Genomic DNA, 11,832 nt, shown 5'->3' with positions numbered 1-11,832 from the left:
CATTAGTAGTTAAGTTGCACAGTTTGTGGAGTGCGTGTTTGGTTTTACTGATTGTGGTCTAAACACCTCAAGCTGTAGTGGAAAAATGGTAAAAGGCGGAAAGCGTCATTTTTCAGTGAGCACTGATTGCAAATGGGTAAGAAGTCTTCATTTCATTGGTTTAATTAAATCATAGCATTCTAAACCTAGATGTGTAATTAGGTTTTCTTTCATTTTGTTCCCAGTTTGCTCATCCAGGTTTATCAGAAAATGAGACAAAGACTGGAGAGAACTGTACAAGCACTGGGATCATGCTGACTCAAGTGAAGTCATCGTTGCCTCAGGCTTTAAACTTTCAACGCTATCCTAAATGGAAAAGTCAGCAGGTGTGTATGTAGATAAGGCATGGCCTTACTGCTTTTGATATCATAGTCACTGCCAGTGGCCTTAATAGTTTTTCTTGGACTTGCTATCACAGTTCTGTATTTAGTTGCTCTCCCAGTATGAGTTTTATGGGTTAACTTGCAGAAATCCAGAGAGTATCCCTTCTCAGACCATGACAACAAGCACGCCTTAAAAGACGACGTCATTGTATTCTCTCATGTAAGTATGTAGTGAAAGGTTCAAGGTTTTGCTGAACACAAGATTCACCACATTATACCTTTAAAAGGGGACCGTGTCTATTCTATGTTGATGTACTTCAGAGTGTGGGAAGAAGGAAGTGTCTTGATGATCGCAGACAGCATATCTCCCGTTTCTGCCTGTGCCATGGTGGAACTGACAATAGCACCAAAGAGACTCGAGGGAACGCCACAGCCTACCAGAGTGACTTCATAGTGAAGGAGGTTGTTGATTCTGCATCCAGAAACCGGCGCTTCCCTCACAACCACAGGCAGAAGTCTGCAGAGGCAGCTTTGGCACAGGCGGGGGAGACGTTTATGTGGTTCGGACGAGACGATTCTGACCAGTCTGACACCCTGCAAGTGCTGGCAGCTACCAACTGCTCAACACCATCCAAGCCTTAAGATATTCTTACATTTAATGCCCAGATGGCATCATTAGGGGGCCATAGCATGCACAGAGCTTCCTTCACTTGCATATGAGCTGTAATCCATTAAAAATTGTGAACCAAGATTTATCCCACAGCATACTCAATATCAAATGTTCCAAGATTGGAAAAAGCATTAACATAGTTTAAGTAACATTTATTGCATAGAAACTATGCAAAGTGATTACTTTCAAAGTTTAGAACCTGCAAAAACTACTTCAATACTTTTGCTAGTACTTAAGTGATTTTATCTCTGTATTTCTAATATTGTAAGGCTGGTGATAAAATGATCAGAATCAATGGCAGGTACTTTTTGTATCTCAACTGTTGAGAGTTCAGTCAGCCTCAGGCAGAAGAATGAACTATCAGCTAATGTTGACTCTATTAAATGTGCCAAAGTTGCTACAAACATTTCATAAACGCATTATAGCAATGTAGCACAATGTTATTTGAACTCAAGTTAGCATAAGCTGAGTTAACGTAGCTATGGATGCATCTGAACATCAGTGTGCACAGGCCTGATTTGAGTGCCACTATTAGTCTACGTGAGGACTGTTGGTGGTTCACAGTTTTGCCAGCAGAGGGCAGCAGGGTTACATGAGCCATTTGGCCTGCCTAGCCAGTGAGTTGTTCATTGTTCAAGGGCCAAGTTGTATGAAAAATGTAATAGCCACAAAACCCCTGTGTAATATGCATGTTCTGTGAGAGAAAATGTGGGGGGGAATAATTAGAAAAATGATCCTGCTATTTTTATTCAATACATATCAACATGGAGATATTCAATTAGAGCATGCGAAATAAATTAAGTTTGATTTGAGTCATAATGCATGGGCTTGTTTCACCCCAGGGGATGAAAAGGATGGATATGTGTGTGTGCAGCCCATAAAGAGAGAGGAGGAAGCGTGGGAGCCAATGACAGCGAGCACTGCTCAGAGAAAAGCACTTAAGTGAAGAGTGTCCCCGACCACTCTCTCCAATAGCTGATGTTTTCTCCAGAGCATGCTCTGACCAGCTGCTTTCTTTCTTTAAATACTCACCGGGGAGATGGATTTTTCTCACAAGCTTTCTTTCAGCTGTTGTAATTAGCTGATCCACATACCACGCTGACCTTGTAGGCGTTTGTTTCACTTTTAAAAGGTGAAGCAGACCTCAGTCTTTTCTCAGACAAGATGGCTGAGAGATGTTTGTGTGAATCTGTGGGCCTTTTGCGATTTCACTTTGAGATTATCTGGCACATCGCCGTCAGAAAAAACGATCCCCTGATGCAGGTGCACAATTAGGAGGGGGATGTCTGATGAGGAGATTACTTTTGATGGTTTCCAGGTCTGTTTTAACCCTATTTCTGCCATGTCACTGAGACAACAGCCTGGAGCATTTTGCTATTTTGCCTAAACTATTGTCAAATATTTTGTGAAGGCCAGCAGTGTTGCTGATGAGAGAGAAAGAAGCGCTTATTAAGGAAAAACACCTGTGCTCTGGTTTGATGGTTGGTTGTTCCTGGTCTCGACTGGTTGTCTGGCACCTCTGTCCCTGTGGGTGCATTTCGCAGACTGCACTTTTCTTTGGACCTGCCACAACTTGAACAACTCCTCCGCACAGAAGCCACCAACACTTCAAAATCATAGTCTCATTAGCTCTGTCAGAAGAGCAGTAAGGCTTTTAATACTCAACAGAAGAGTGAGAACGCTGAAATAACATGCCAATCATTAGTCGTGTCAGGCCGTGCGTACTGTATGTGCCATGTTTAGTGTGTTACTGCATGCCTGTTACATCACGTAGCCGGCAAGTATATGTAAATACAGTTGCATGGTAGAAAATCAATCCTTCTCCCAAGGACAAAAGGCACATCTCAGTAAACAAGCATTCAACCACCAAAGCCTTGCACTTCATGAATATTAAATCAGTCACTTTGAATCCTACCTCTTTGGTGTTGGTGGAGGCCCTAGTCTGGATTCTTACCATTTGCTGTGATTTATTCACAGGTGCATGTGTCTCTTTGATGTGTTGAGCTGAGAGGTTTTGCACCTGTTAGAGAAAAAAATGCTTTGAAAACAAGAGGTGGATTTGCCAGACAGTCAAAATAACAGCAACAGAAGGAAGATTTGTGTTGCCATGGTACATTGTGTGCGTGTATGCGTGTGTGCTTGTGTGTTTTCTTTTCAAAAAAAAGGCTGCTGCGCTGTTTTGACACATTCTGTTGTGTGCAGCAAAATTGGTTTTTGTCAAACAAGATCTACCTTCCTTTTTTTGTAAATCCCACATCAGTTTTGGCATCCGTTCTGACATTATGAAGTTGTGCATTTTTCATTTTGTGCATTACCTATTCATTAAAGATGTAACTTGAAAGAGAGTTGCTATGGAGATGCTGCGGTTAAATCGCATATCTCAAAGATTTTTTATTTCTGTTTATTCTTTTGCCAATTATAACTACGTCTAGCTATCTTGACTTCTTTCGATTTTTCACCCCACTTTCAATATCTTTTTTGATACGATGTCAAGGCTCACAGTAGGACTTTTCCTTATGCCTAACACTTAATCTTGTTCAAACACTCAGCACATAGTCTAAACAGCAACTATAGAGTCCAAAAGTCTTTCGAATTGGCTGGGTTAAACTACACCCAAACTTTAAGACTCCTTCCAATCTCCTGTCAGTCATTTCTCTTGCAGTGCTTCCAATTCCCTGGCAGTGTTATTTTTTCAGCAGCCAGTTGGTTGGTGTCCCCTGGCAGCCTTAGTGGTCCTTGTTGCAGTAACGGTCAGGGGCCCTCCTGAGTCTGAGGGTGGTGATAAAGGTGGCTGGCTATCTCATTTCCACAGAGGACTAGATAACATCCTGAGAACATTCCCATCAGTTGAAGAGTTTGTTCAGTTGAGATAAGAGTTCCCCTGCTAAAACCCAGCTGGGAAGCTCTGTGTTTGCCTGAGTGTGTGTGTCTTTGCACTGTGCATGTGTGCCTTAACAGAGTACTTTGGAGCATGTTAGCTGCAGCTCTTTTCTGTGCTGCAGCTGTGAGGTCCGCCAGGCTCCGATCGAGACGCTGCCTCAAAAGATCAGGCCTATCCTTGCATTAAATCACATTCCCCCATGCATTTTTCAAACCTCCGACAAGGCTTGCATGTTAATTTGTGCGTAGGTGGTGAGAATAATTACATTAGCCTGGTTGTAAACAAAGACCTACAAGCAGCAGTCTGTTCAAGTATCCCACCAGAGAAAGAACAAGCAAGTAGTTTATACAAGGATGGATGAATTTATAATGCATGCTTTACATGAAGGCATTCATAGCTGTTGTATCTGTAATTAAATAGCAACATGAAGAAAAATGAGCTGTTTTTCAAGCAAAATAAGCCTTATGCATTCTTGATTTTTTGTCTTTTGTTATATATTTAAAATAAGGGGAAACAATGCACAAACCACAGAGGATAGTTTTCTTCAGAAACACACTTTTATAGCCCCAAAAGCTTTGACTCGATTGCTGCATGTGCACAATGTTACCAAGTGTTTCATCACTGCTTAAGAAGCTCCACCTCTTAGTTCCACCACACTGCTCCTTCATAACCACATTTTAATCTCATTAGTAAAAGGCATAATGCAATGTACAGAACCAGAGATAGGCCACACACACACATCCAAGAGTGCTTATGCAGTGTTTCATACTTGAACAAAAGGGGGTCATTCATACAGGAAGCTGATCAAAAATATGTCAACAAGTGAAGGCTGCCTCAGTCTTCTCATAGGAAGAGCAAAGTGACACAGCTAAAATACGGAGATTCTATTTTCTGCTCCGACAGAGAGCCTGTGTAACTTCCTGCTTTCAGCCCCGCCGCATACTGTATGTAACTGTTTATATAGTCAGCCCTGAAAACTGCTTCAACATCTCATAATCACAGCATTCTATTTCCTGCTGCAGACCTCACAACAAGTCTAATTAACCGTTTTCACACTTATTTTCCAGTCAAACGGGTAAATCTGCCTCATTTGCATTCTATTGAAGGCATAAATATGAGGCAATGAAGGCATTCTTATGTCCTTTAACGGATATGACAGAAGCCTTAATGCAGAGAAATATAATTAGATGTGAGTGTGGCCATTGTTATTATCATGAGATTTTGTGCCATCTAAAAAGCACAAACTGCTTCACTGTGTGTCTACTAAGTGTACAATGGCATATTCCCATGAATCTGACATTATTATCAAATGTAAATTACACTGCCATGAGCCGCTCATTACAATGTGTGGAATGTGTCACAAGTTGTTAAAATCTCAATTTAACATGATCTCCACATTTTAGCTGTGGATAAAGTCTTCTAGTGGTGAAGTTGAACTTAAATTAAATGCACTTCTCCTCCTCGGGAAGGACGAAAGATGTAAATGATGTAGCCAGTGTAAAAGTAGCGGAGTTATGCACACTGATTTATACAAGGTTATTTTTGAATAGCAACATATTGGATGCATGGACTGAATGAATAAAGATCTTCACAGTTTATGTTGATATTAGAAGACATATAAATCAAAAGAGCCAAGTATTATAGTACGCACACAGCATCAAGAGCCAGTAAAAGGAAATGCTATGCAATAAGGTGATTTAAGCATGAGAGACTGAGTCAAGGTTGCAGTGAAATATTCATTCAAATGAGGTAAAGAGTGAAGCAGCATAAGAATAACCCGCCTTTAAAGATTAACATAACCCTTGGAGGTGTTATTGTATCCCCATAACCAAGTCAGAATTCAGCAGGTGCAGAACAGTTCTCCCTCTCTTTGAGTTACTGCATTAAGTCCCTCAAATTTAGTAGCACAATCATGAGCCTCCCGTTCACTCTCTGGAGTAGAAGAATCGCTTTGCATTTTAAAAAGGTCAAACACTCAGATCTCTGCCAGGAGGAACTGAGGGAAGAAATAATGTCTCTCTGCAGAAATATGCAGTCGCACACCACTGATCCTCTCCAATACCCACTGTACAGTGAATAGATTATAACTCTGTGTGTGTGTGTGTGTGTGTGTGTGTGTGTGTGTGTGTGTGTGTGTGTGTGTGTGTGTGTGTGTGTGTGTGTGTGTGTGTTGACTGACATCCTCTAACAACTACTGTATAAACAAAGGCAAATCATAATATTGTATCAAACCAAATGTGGTGAATATTTCAATAATGTGGAAGATAGCACTGATCAATTTTTCTACAATTAGACATATTCAATTATTATCAATATATAAATAGTGCATTTGTACTCTATGAGCCGCATCCACTCATTCACAACGCATTTTATATATCCTTTACACACTTTTTTACCTATAATGCATTCACATACAGACAAATGCATCAGAGGCTTCAGTATGTTGCCCAAGGACACTTTGATATGCAGACTGGAGGAGCCGTGGATCGAACCACACAGTTGCACAGTTCCTAATGGTTGTTTTTACTTTCAGATGTGCTTTGGCAAATAAAGCCTTTGCATATTTGTTTTTACAGCAAGGGCTTTAACTATGTAAACTGCAGTAAACACAAAAGAGGATCAGCTCATGATTAGCAAACATTGCATTTTGCAGGATTTAATTTGTCACAAAAAAGCTGATTTTAATCACCCTTTGCCTTCAAAATGACACAGAGATAACAGATGATGCTGCCACATATGTCTAATAAAAGCACATTAATGTATGGGTCTTACATACTTCATTACGCATGTCATTTGATATCATTAAATGATGTAATATGTCATTAGCTTCTAAATATATTTGTGGCTAACAAATACTCTCTGTTTCTTTATCCTCCCTTCCCCTCTTTTTGCGCTGTGAACATATGCTTCTATTGGTGTCCCTTGTTGGCTAGTGATGGTCTTTGGAGTGTTTGGGTTTCTGCCCAGTAGTTACATTGTGCCGGAGACAAGATGACCACAGGGAAGGATGGTCTCAGGACAGGGCCAAAACCCCCCAGGCCTGGGACCACACACAGGATACATGGTACAGCAGATACAAACAGAAAGTATGGAAATGATTCGTCTGCTGCTTGAGGTGGTTTTCTTTGTCTTTGTGGAAAGCTCTACTGGACGTGCTGGAAAACTATGCAGAGACTGAAGTGACTGGGAAATCCAACCATGCTCTCCGCCATCTGTGCCGTGTTATATGGCTGGCACTAATGTGTGAGTGAATCGAGGGTCTAAAATAATTGTACTGCAGGGACTGGAACTAAAAAGGAATATACGCTGCATGTTTTGACATGAAAGAACAGCTGCAGTTGCTGCTATCTGCACCTGTGGCACGAAGAACAAAAATCTTTGCATTTCATCTATCTATCACATCATATAACACTAAATTACAAGTTTCTTTACTTAATTGTTGGCCCAGAGCTGATATCAACTATGTGTAAGCTAATATGTTTATGGATTTCAGATAAAAACAAAAGGAGGCAGCTTAATATGAAATGTGGTTAACCTGACAGTTAATCAAAATGTTGTTTAAATAAGATTGGTTTTAAACTGCACTTCACGGACAAAGAGAATGGTGAAGCTTATCTCAAGTGATCAATCAGTATTATGCTAATGCCTACAGCTAAATGTGTTTAAATAGTGTAAAAGGGGTTATGTAATATAATACGGGTGATACTTCTGACCTGCGCATTAAGCAGTTGAGCTAGAATACATTTATCAATTTCATGGATGGTATTTGGGCATTTGGCTAATCTTATTGTATGTTAATAGGTCTAATTTATATATTCTTTTTATTTAATTCAAATTAATTAATTAAATTCAAAGTCTTAGCTGTCAGCCATATTTTATATAACATGGAAAAGCACCATAGGTTATGGCTAATGCTAGTTATGGGAGTTAACATTATCTGGCAAACTACTGACATAACATAACATGTTGTATTATGTTAGTTTTAGAATTTAGGCATCAGATAGTATTTTGACAAGTGTTAGCTCGGGTTTGCTAACTTTTTTAAAGTTTGTTTTTATATGAGAATACTTTTAAATTCAAGTAGGCTGTTATTATTAGAAAGCTTGGCTAGCATGATTAGCATAATTGAAGTACACTCAGCATTAGGGTTATGGACATGCCCTGGGGTTCCAGAACCATCCAAAAAGGTCACTGTGCTTCCTCAGCTGAATCCTACTGACATACTTTTACAACTATAAGTAAAATATAACCAATCAGTTGTTTCAGCAACAATAATTCAATTCAATTCAATTTTATTTATATAGCGCCAAATCACAACAAAAGTCGCCTCAAGGTGCTTTAATTATTTAGTTAATAGTAGCTTAAAGTATCTGCACCACCATGACTGAGGACACTGATTTTAGAGTGCATGGGCTTATGCAGCATAACACAGGTGACAGTTTAAACCTGCACATAAGCATCTGAGTTAAAATTCCATGTATTACTTTAATTGGTGGTATTTGGCTAATAATAGTATATGTATGTTATTATTTTCTTTTTTTACTTAGTTAAAACCCCCCAGTTAAGCAGTACTCAAGTGCTAGCCATGAAGCACATTTTACATTACACCATATAAAAGCACCATCTGGGTAAGCTAATGTTAGGTCTGCTAGTTGAATTTTGGCAAATTACTAGCATAACAATTTAGAAATTTGGGCCATATTATATATATTTTTTGTAGAATATAATTCTGTTTTTGATTAAATATCTGTGCAGTGTGTGACCATCTTAGAATATACTAATAGTATATACTATTACTTTAAAAATTATATATACTAACAGGCTGTTAGTCTTGTCAGTTAGTTGTTATGTGACTAACACTGTTAGCATTATCCAGGCATGTTGTATTATGTTGTATTATGTTATTTTGAGCATTATATATATATATATATATATATATATATATATATATATATATATATATATATATATATATATATATATAGAAGATGGCCGTAGTGATCGATGTAGCGGTTCCGAATGACAGCAATATCAGGAAGAAGGAACACGAGAAGCTGGAGAAATACCAAGGGCTCAGAGAAGAGCTCGAGAGGATGTGGAGGGTGAAGGTAACGGTGGTCCCCGTGGTAATCGGAGCACTAGGTGCGGTGACTCCCAAGCTAGGCGAGTGGCTCCAGCAGATCCCAGGAACAACATCGGAGATCTCTGTCCAGAAGAGCGCAGTCCTGGGAACAGCTAAGATACTGCGCAGGACCCTCAAGCTCCCAGGCCTCTGGTAGAGGACCCGAGCTTGAAGGATAAACCGCCCGCAGGGGCGTGCTGGGTGTTTTTATATATATATATATATATATATATATATATATATATATATGTATATATATATATATATATATATATATATATATCAATATCAGGTCATGATAGATTGCTTATGCTTCATTTTGTTTGTGTAGGCTGTAAAGGTGAGGCATTAATGTCTGTTCATTTTATTTATTTATTTTTAGGGTAACAAAATAGCAATGTGAGTTGAACATAACACTTGCTTATCCTGTCTATCTGCTCAGACTAAAACCCTGTGCACACTAATAAGCTGTACTTAAATTAGTATTAGAGACACTGTATAGATTTGTATATATTGTCTCTGTACTGGTCGGAGAAGATATTACAAGGAATCATTGCTGCATCTCAATTCAGACGTTCAATAAATAAGTTTGAAAGGAGCTGGTGGTAAGAAGACAAGAGTTTTCAGACAAACCATACAAACAACAAAGAAAAAGACAATGAATACAACCCCCCCCAAACATATTTAACTGTAGTAACCGAGGCTTAACATTACGAAGGAAAATGTACTGAATAATAGTCGAGTCTGAATCGCCTTTCTCGAAAATTCCTACTGTCCCATCTATATCAACTGGAAGGAGAGCCTCTCATCTGTGCTGTGCGCGCGCGGGCCCGCGTGTAGAGTGTTGAGTGTGTGTGAGTGTGTGTGTGTGTGTGTGAGGGAGAAGTGGGCAAAGGCTCCGCCTCACTCAAAAAGCGAGAGGGGAAAAAAAGGAAAAGCAAACTGATACACACCTCTCAATTCTGGCAGGAGGAAAAGAATAGGAGTGTTTATGAACCGTATAAGTAAACAGCAGGATAACCAGGCACACCGAGAGCCGAGGCTACTTCCCCCCGTAAAAACCGACACCAGGCACCGTTTCCCTGCGCCGGAGATTGTCCCGTTGCGTTCAGGATTAAGTTTTTATGTCATCTAAAGGTGGATCATTATCTAAATCCGAGATAACAAGCGAATTTGAAATGCGTAGCCTGCGATGCTATTTCTGGAGCCCCCAAAGCCGACGTTTGAACTCTCAGTAAACATCCAGTCGAGGTAGGATTCAAGATTATTGCAAAGGTGGTGTAAAATATGTCGGTGTGTGCTCCACCGGGGTATAGTTTTGAAAGCTATACTCGCATCGCTGTCCATGTGTCCCTGCGCCATCAGCAAGGAGAGACAAGGGAGGGTGGGAGTAGACATTAGCCGATACTCCACTTCATAGTGATGTGGAAATTGGCTTTATTAAGTTCCTAATGAGGCTGGGCAATTAAAAGGTAACGGTGAACATTCATTAAACGTCCAATCAAGATCAGCTATGAGTGCTTTAAATAAAATTTAAAAAATTGCATTGATAGATTTTTTTTTTTTTCATTTTTCATCCGAAACCAGGAAGAACATGCACGGAAGGAGTTTGATTAAAAGTTTAGTACTGGTGCAGGCCTATTTTGCAGTTCTTCCTGGCATCAGTTTGGACATCTCTAATCAGCTGTAGCATACTAATTAGTGAGTGCCAAATAAGTTAATCACTCAATCAGATATCTATATGAGCATCTGCACATTTTCACACAGAGGATGGTCCTTCTATTTTTTAATTTTGAGAAGCACAGAGTAGGCACTGATTCTCATAACTCTCACTCCCTTTTCTTTTCTTTTTTTTTAAAAAACTGCATTTGGAGGCTCTAGTGAAAGAAAGCTTCAAGTGGAGGAGGAGGACGAGGAGGGCGGCTCCATTGTCTGGCCAGTGAAGGGGTGGGGATAAGAGGCTGTATGCAGATGTGCTGCTGGCAACGGACATCTGCTCTACCCCCTTGGGCATTGTCACAACAGGCAAGGAAACTTAGTGTGGAGCCTTCCTGCAGAGAAAAGACCTTTGTTAATGATGTGCAGGCCATGACCTGCACCCTTCCAGATCCCAGGGTTTGCATTTTAAACGCTACATTTAGCCGAACATTTAATTCGGCTTGCTTTGAATCAGATAATGTGGAGTTTCAGATATTCTGATTTTGTTTTTCCCAGCTCCTTCAGTCCCACCTGCAGCACCACCCTCCCCGTTTGCCTTTCCCTATCTCTCCCCTCATCTGCCAACCTTCAGCTCTGATGGGGGAGTTGTGGTGGTGGTTGAACTTACTTTCCTGTTGTCTTTGTGGACTGTGTGTGTTGAGATATGAAAGCTGGCCTCTCAAGGCAAATGCATCACAGGCAGCATCAGAGTGTACATGGCAGCTCCTATCAGGCCTTTTGATTCATCGCTGAAGGGGAAAATGCCAAGAAAATGCAAAATCACCGTTTTAATATTTATGATATATACATACATACACACACAGACACAGCTTGTGCTTCATGGTAGCGCTCGGTGTTGATGTGCCTGTGCGCCTGTGTTTGTACTGGAAAACAGGAGTCTCATTTGCCTCAACAGATATTCCCTGGTGACTGCTGGAGTCACTGTACTGTGATTAGGAACATGATTTGTGCTTGTACTGAGCACCGTTGTATATGGCTGATTTGCTGTGCAACATGCTTGTGTAGGGACTTATTTGTGTGTCTCCGCTGTGCTATACCATGCTGGAGAGTTGAGATGCAAACTGGGGAGCAAGTGCAC

The 11,832-nt window shown here is 40.2% G+C and overlaps 2 protein-coding genes across 2 annotated transcripts in view; both read left to right on the top strand.

Annotated features, from left to right (window-relative positions):
* Positions 1-27: 27 nt before the first annotated feature.
* On the top strand, positions 28-1,743 carry tex36 (testis expressed 36). The gene is made up of 4 exons (XM_085427874.1): positions 28-136; positions 225-365; positions 508-582; positions 684-1,743. The coding sequence occupies exons 1-4, from the start codon at positions 86-88 to the stop codon at positions 1,002-1,004; spliced, it is 588 nt and encodes a 195-aa protein (XP_085284000.1). The 5' UTR covers positions 28-85; the 3' UTR covers positions 1,005-1,743.
* Positions 1,744-9,963: 8,220 nt separating this feature from the next.
* Positions 9,964-11,832, top strand: part of LOC146655493 (C-terminal-binding protein 2-like) — an 82,362-nt gene continuing 80,493 nt past the window's right edge. Inside the window, exon 1 of the mRNA XM_085427861.1 lies at positions 9,964-10,286. The gene's annotated coding sequence lies outside the window, so the exon portion shown is untranslated. The remainder of the gene's footprint in view (positions 10,287-11,832) is intronic.

Source organism: Rhamphochromis longiceps, linkage group LG13, assembly GCF_057381845.1.
Source record: "Rhamphochromis longiceps isolate RC_006_pf linkage group LG13, R_longiceps_female_GT1.1, whole genome shotgun sequence".
Classification (NCBI taxonomy): domain Eukaryota; kingdom Metazoa; phylum Chordata; class Actinopteri; order Cichliformes; family Cichlidae; genus Rhamphochromis; species Rhamphochromis longiceps.
The sequence above is the reverse complement of the archived record's forward strand: the minus strand, read 5'-3'. Positions and strand labels throughout refer to the sequence as shown.